At 37.1% G+C, this 7,317-nt stretch overlaps 1 protein-coding gene across 1 annotated transcript in view; it reads right to left on the bottom strand.

The window, feature by feature from the left end:
* Positions 1 to 206: 206 nt before the first annotated feature.
* pipox (pipecolic acid oxidase) overlaps positions 207 to 7,317 on the bottom strand; it is a 17,314-nt gene continuing 10,203 nt past the window's right edge. The window contains exons 4-6 of the mRNA XM_035680349.1: positions 4,258 to 4,440; positions 1,013 to 1,190; positions 207 to 319 (exon numbers count right to left, since the gene is read on the bottom strand). Coding sequence (XP_035536242.1) covers positions 207 to 319; positions 1,013 to 1,190; positions 4,258 to 4,440 — 474 coding nt within the window. The remainder of the gene's footprint in view (positions 320 to 1,012; positions 1,191 to 4,257; positions 4,441 to 7,317) is intronic.

The following is a 7,317-nucleotide window of genomic DNA, read 5'->3' on the forward strand; positions in this document are numbered from 1 at the left end:
TGAGCCACACACACACAGCCACAGCCACACACACACACACACACACACTCACACACTCACAGACAGACAGAGATGTCTTGCTTTATAGATAGATTATAGATAGATAGATATATAAATTATCTTTTGTTTGTGGACCATTTGGTAATGCTAAATGGTAATTGACTGTATTTTGTACAGTGCCTCTCTGTCTTTCACCTACTCAGCTTTTACACTAATGCCACAATGGCCCTTTCATTCACATTGACACACCTCTGAGCAGTCTTCAGCTGCTCCTTTGAGCCCATGCTCTCGTTTCCCCTCTCATACCACTTAGTTGACCCTAGTGGACCCAAGATAAGATGCCCATTTTGGGCCCATACACCACTTGGTACCCATGTAGCCCAGCATAACCCATGTGGGGCCCACATACACATGTTGGCTGGGAGTTAGCAAACTGACTAAGTAAGTTGTCAGTTACATAACAATACCTAGGAAACAGTAGCTAGCTTTAGCTAACACTATCTACATATAACTGGTCATATCCTAACTGTAACAACAAACTACCTGAATGTAGTGAATCGAGAATTTTGTATTGCTTATAATTAAACTCAACTTTTTATATTGTGCTATTGTTTTAATCAAATGCTACATAGGGTCTTTTCTTTAAGTATATAAAAATGTATTCCTACATTTAAAATATGTTACTGTGGCTAAAACAATTTTACTAACCAGCATTAGTAAAATTGTTTTATGGTTACAACACATGCTTTGGCATTCTATAATAAGTCACATCATTAGATAAGCAGTGCTCCAGTGTGTGCATGTACCTTCATTTGATAAAAAGCTGTGTTTGCTTCAGTGCACACACAGCACTGGTTTAGATACTAATGTTGAATAATGAAGCCAGATGATCAACTAGAAAATCAGATGAAATCAGATTAAAATTTAATGATCATTAATAAACTCTACTTTATGTTGTTACCATTAATATTTGAGGGGTCTGTACAAGAGTTTCTCTTATGTAAAGTCACACTGGAGGGTCCAGTGCTGTGACGTACCTTCACCAGGCCTGGGTACTCATTGGATGGGAGACCGTAGATATGCTCTTTAGTCTCCTCACCCTCAGTCAGCAAGAAGCAGGGAAAGCGCTGCTTCACATTGTATGATCCCGGAACCTTCTCTTTCCAGTAGCATACGTTGATCTTCACCACCTATAGCAGTGAAACCAGAAAAACTATTAGTACCAGACAAGTCCTCAGCAATCTGGCTGGTTGGCCTAATGTTCAACTACACTGTATACCGTGCATTAGCTTTGAAATGACAAAAATCCTTGATTTATCCAAACAGCATCCCTAAGAGCCATAGTGTAGGCATGCAAAGAAACTATTTCAAAATGTACATAAAAATTCAACTAATATGGAAAATCACAATACAACTTTCTACCCAGATGGAAATTAAAACAACCTGCTGTGTGCATAGGCTGCACACATTTCTTTTTTACTATTGTACTAATTTCATTTTCGTCAGAGCCATACCAGCTGCACTAAAAACTTAACTTAACTTAAAAATTTGTCCTGAGGGTGGCATTACATGAAAGGCGATGGGACCAATGGGAACAATTTATCACCATTTGACAACTGGCAATTTGCCTGTTTTGATGGCCTGTGTACACACTTGACAATTTGGCCTGATTGTGGTGCAAGAGAGAGGCTACAGAGTCTATCCTCTGACCAGCATTAATGTGCTGTCCCCAGTAAATTTCATTCCAATCTGCTTATTCATTGAGATCTTTGTGTTCAAACAGATGGTGCAAGAGGGAAGGTAACACACCACAAAGCATTGGGGGCCTTGAATATCCACATAAGATTTGATGGAAATGTGATCATATGCCTTTTTGGCCTAATGGTGGCACTAGAGGAGAGATCAGGGGCTCATTAAAACCCCAGGAATTGTATTTTGTTTTGGTTATATAAATGTCATAGCAATCTTGGTAGTAGTTGCTGTGTGTGGGTTACCTCAGATATGATAGATATTATTGTACAGCTGATGAATACTACACTTGGTATTAGCAATAAAACCCCATATTGGTTAAAATACAAACATACCTAACACCGTCTCCTCCATCCCCTTCATCATCTAATACGTAGAAGTGCAGTTACAAAAGTAGCTCCACGGCGGTAAAGTGAGAATTAGGATTTAATGAAATGTACACATGGTTGTACAAATGACGTCCATCTGAGGGTGGCAATAATAAGGACACATTGTTCAGGAGCTTTCACTGTAATGAACTAACCGGCCGTGCACTCATTTCCAGGGACCATAAAAATTCAGACTCTGGTGAGTCAACGAGCTCAGAGCCTGGGCTTTTCTACCAGCACACTCAGGCATGGCGTTCCCCCGGCTGCCCCCTCCCAGCCACTGCTTCAATAATGCAATTCCAATATCAACTCCAATTCTCCACTCTAACAGCTGTCTGCTTGTTTTCCCATCACCTTCTCTTTTCAGGCTGTGTGGCATATTGAGAGTTGGAAAAGACTGCCTTGCTGGCTAAGGCCTCTGAGCTCTTTTAAACATGGAGGAGTGATGCTTTTGTTTCTGTGGCATTTTCAGATGGGCATTTAAAGGACCAGTGCAAAGGATTTAGTGGCATCTAGTGGTGTCGATTGCAACTCACTCGTTTTACCTTCCCCTCCCAAGCGCCAAGGAGAAACTGTAGAAGCCGCGAAACGATTGTTTGAGACCATTGTTTGTGCCTTTTGGGCTGCTGGTGGTTCAACATGGCGGACTCCTTCTGTAGCTATAAACAGCTCATTCTAAGGTCACAAAACAACGATTTCTAATATAGGGTGATTATACACTAATGAAACATACTATGAATATTATATTCCATTTCTGTCCAATAGATTCTCTCCTACAATGTTACCACACTGGACCTTTTTAAAAGGTAGGCAGGGCAACATCCCAGTGGTGAAAAAAGGGTGGAACTGGGTTAGATCTGGGGGCTGTAAACAATGCACAGAGTAACAACCCATGCATACACCTCCAACACATAAACTGGTATTTATAAAAACAGATTGCACACACAGAGCAGGCCGAATGTGATATAATGAAGTGGAAATAAAACATGTAAGCGACAGAATCTAGTTATAAAACAATGTTCGTTTAGGGTTGTGAGTCATTTTCACTTACTTATGGTTATACAGGGATCTATAATTTGATGAAATGGTGCCTCTATATTTTATTTCCCTGTTTATACTCATTTACTATACTATACTAATTTCATCCTTTATTGTGGAATACTTTGTAACGTCTGTTTCAATATAAGTGCTATAAACTAAATCATAAACATCTGATGATCATTATTTAAATATTACTGATGGTTAAAAAACATGTGATGGATTATGGGCCATGCATAATAAATAGTGCTTCAGCTTGTTGGTCACCTCTCCTTAGCCGTTCTTTCCATTGAGAGGTTGACTATGCAAACAGATGTTCTCATGTAACAGCTGGTAAAAGTGAAACTCATTGTAATGACTTTATACTGCTGGGTAGCTTAACCTATAATAATAAGTCATCATTTATTAGTTGATTTATATTTTGTATTAATACTGTGAATCTGCAAAGAAACTAAAGTTACCAAATAAATTCAGTGGAGTAAAACATATATTTCCATCCATAATGTAATGGAGTGGAAGTATAAATACTGAACTAAAGTACGAGTGCCTCAAAATTGACTTAATGTACAGTACTTGAATAAAAGTAATTTAGAAAACCCACTAACTAAAAATAACTAAAATGATAAAAAATAAAAAAATACAATAATAACAAAAAAATAATAAAGTAACTCAAATTTTCATTTTTACTGCAAATGTATCTTGCTTCCAAATATCGGTTTCCTTGATTACTAATATTCTGTAGCTGTAGTAACCTTGAAAAAAAATGTAATATATTAGGAATTGCTGACACTACTAGTTACTGGAGAAAGTAATCTTAATACTGCAATATTATTACTAGTAATTAGCTACTGCCCAACACTGCAAAACACACTCTAGTTTTGCTACTATTGAAACTTTTTGCCATGCTAGTTAGGGTAAGTATGGTACCTGGTCTGGACATTTAGGTTGCATTACAGAGAAAAACATGTGTCTACTTGATTATACTGTGGAGATCACATCACAGGGTGTAGTGCAAGTGTTAGCAAAATTCAGTTAACCCCCTAAAGTACAGTACTGCATATATACACAGCTATATGAACATTACTGTGCAGAATTCAAATACCTCTAGTGGCAGCTGTAAGCCAGTGTGTGCCAGCAGTTTGTTAGCCCAGGCTCCAGCGGTGATCACCACACTCTTGGCTCGATAAACACCAGCAGAGGTTGACACCGTCACAACAGGGCCAGGCTTGATGTCCGTCACCACCTCTTTGTCTCTTATGGCCCCACCCAACTTCTGAAACTGCCCCTGGGAAAAGAAATGAGAGAATGAATGAAAATCCTCTGTAAACCTATATGTAATTAAGTGCTTTTAAATGAATGATATTGATTGATCAGTAATGGCTTTTAAAAGGACTTGCCCACCATAATTACCATATTTATTTAAAGAATGCAATTAGAACATAGAAAACCAATGAATAAAAAGAAAAATACAGATATCATAAAGTTAAATTGGTACTATTATCTAAAACACTGTCTTCTTCTTCCACTTGTTTTCACATTATTAATTGATCATCTCACCAAAATAAGGGTTCAAAATCCCAATGTTACAGGTGTCAGTATTGATAAACAAATTGCATTATGATTTATTTAACCAAACATTAAAAAACTGTACACTCTGTGATAACCTGTTTCAGAATCTTTGGATGTTTCAAGCCCATTGCACATGAGTTACTGAACGTGACAACAAATACACTGTTTATTTTCTTCATTACATTATGACATAATAGAACAACTGCAGTAAATTGATAAATTCTGACGTAGACATCATTGGTAAAAATTAACTAGAATGAAGTTCTTATTTTTTATTCTTGGATAAATTATTCTGCCTAATCATATTAATACAATCAGTAGTAATGTACAGTCTGTTACAGAGAGAGCAAATTCTTAGAATGAATGCTGCACAATAGGGAGTTTTACAGGTTGAAGGCTACAAACAGAAAGAAGAAGTTTAATATTGTGTCATAAAATATCAATTAAATACACAAAACATGCTCCTACTATAACTGTAGATTTCTAAAAGTCAAGTATACAATAAAGACCTGTTTTTTTAATTAGGGTAGAGGATTAGAGATTGATTTATCCTGGAGAGAGACAGTTTCTTGGCCATGTACATGCTTTCATATATTTCCAGAGTTTCTAATCAGCTTAGCATGTAAGTCTCTGCATGACAGTGCCTTCAGACTCTTTTCTGTCGCTGCAGCAGTGATGAAAAGAGATTGTTACACACAGCGATGCATACAAACTCAAAATAGTTTATTTTAAAGTCTAAACTAAAACTGACAGTTGCCTCTGAGTCAAAATAATTTGGTTTCCACAGCTGATCATTTGACTACTCTTGTTGTAAAGTTTGAGTTACAGTTTGTATGAGTATAAACACAACGAGGCTGTAATGGCGGACTCGGTGTTTAAATGTCATTGACAACCTCTGTAGTCTCATTTAGCCACTTGTTAGCAACTGTCTTTTTGAAGAATGTAAAAGCTTCAACATTCACAGGTGGGGTATTTTGGGGTATCACTGCAGACTTGTATATTGGCAAGAATCTGACAATACAAATCACGATACAGGGGTTACAATTCAATATATCGCAATACTGAAAGCAAGGCAATGTGTTGCAATTAAAAAATGATAATAATTATAGCAAAACTGTATAAAAGATAAGTATAAAAGAACACACCACCATATGCATAAAATCTGAGTAGTAAAAAAGTCAAGTTTATGTAACAAGAACAGTGGGATCTCCATTTTGATTTATTACAGTTGCTGTAACATCCGTCATCATAGCCCTCAGTTTACAACACTGCTGTCCTGCAGTTGGAGATTTAAACACAAAAATCAATAGTGTTTTTGAGAATCGATACAATATTTTTAGACATTTCTTTACAGCCCTAATGACTCCAAGAATGTTCGGGTGTGGTCATCAATTTGTTTGGAAACAGACCTGAGCTGGCCCTGCATTCAGTCATGAAGAAAAATCAGCAGTTTGTTTTCAAAAAAAAAGAAAAGAAAAAGACATTCAGAAATGTGCCACTCTGAGATAATGTGACAAGACAGATCACTTGCGACATATATATTAAGACATAATATTAAAGGCAAGAGGCTATTAAAGAGCCATGGCATGAAAATGCTCAAAGCGATAACCTACCGATCTATTACACATCTGTCACTACAAGCTTTAATTCATAATTGACTGCTGCTTCATGGAAAAGCGGCTGAACAATCTGTTCGGTCAATTGAAAATGGCACCTCACTGAAATAACAAAGCAGTGTTTTATGCTTGACCTGGCAGCCATGGATGAGTCTGTTCTCCTCCAGTGCTTTTTCTCAGTGCTGACAGAGTCCAGTAATGTGAATTTATTGCTGAAAGATATTCCTGGTGTGAGCTATTATTAGATTAAAACAACGGGCATGAAATATGTTCAATTATCCACATCTTGGTATTTTTCAGCTCAATTCTCTATCTAGGTCGTACACGAATCAGAAAATGTTTTGCTTTAATCTCTCATCACTTCAACGTGTTCTCTAAGGTTTTTTTGATAGAGTACCATTGCCTATAGTTCAGTCAAATTCTACATTTTGTATGGTGCAGATTTCTTTAATCAAAACACCGCTTTCTGCCCTGTACCCTGGAGCAGACAAGAAGGGCAATTTATGTTTTATTGAAAACACTTTTATAGTAATAGGAAATAGGAAACTTGCTAATTTGCTATTGATGTGTTAAATAATGCAAATAAATTCCTACAGAATGCAACTGAAAGGGCCATGCCTTTTAGTATGTGAGGGGGGCAGACACTGGCTTTCATATTTATCAAGGAGAGCAAGACCTTGAAATCTCTGAAAAACTTAGGATGTGGATCATTTGAGCTATATGAACTTTATGGACCTCTGTGATTAGTCTTAATTAGACTTCAGTCGCAGCAATGCATTAAGTCATACATAGGCAATTTAAAGAAAAACGTCACCTTATTATATGGATTTTATTTTTACCTGCTGAAAAAAACGCATATTCAGCAGGGTGGTAGCTCTGTCCATCAGCTCTGTCAGTTACCACAGTGACATTACGGAAAAATGTCTCACACGAAAAGAAACACGAGCAGTCAGACTGTGGAGGTGGGTGTGGTTTGC

This window comes from Morone saxatilis, unplaced genomic scaffold (assembly GCF_004916995.1).
Source record: "Morone saxatilis isolate NCDOM2014 unplaced genomic scaffold, NCSU_SB_2.0 Contig8, whole genome shotgun sequence".
Classification (NCBI taxonomy): domain Eukaryota; kingdom Metazoa; phylum Chordata; class Actinopteri; family Moronidae; genus Morone; species Morone saxatilis.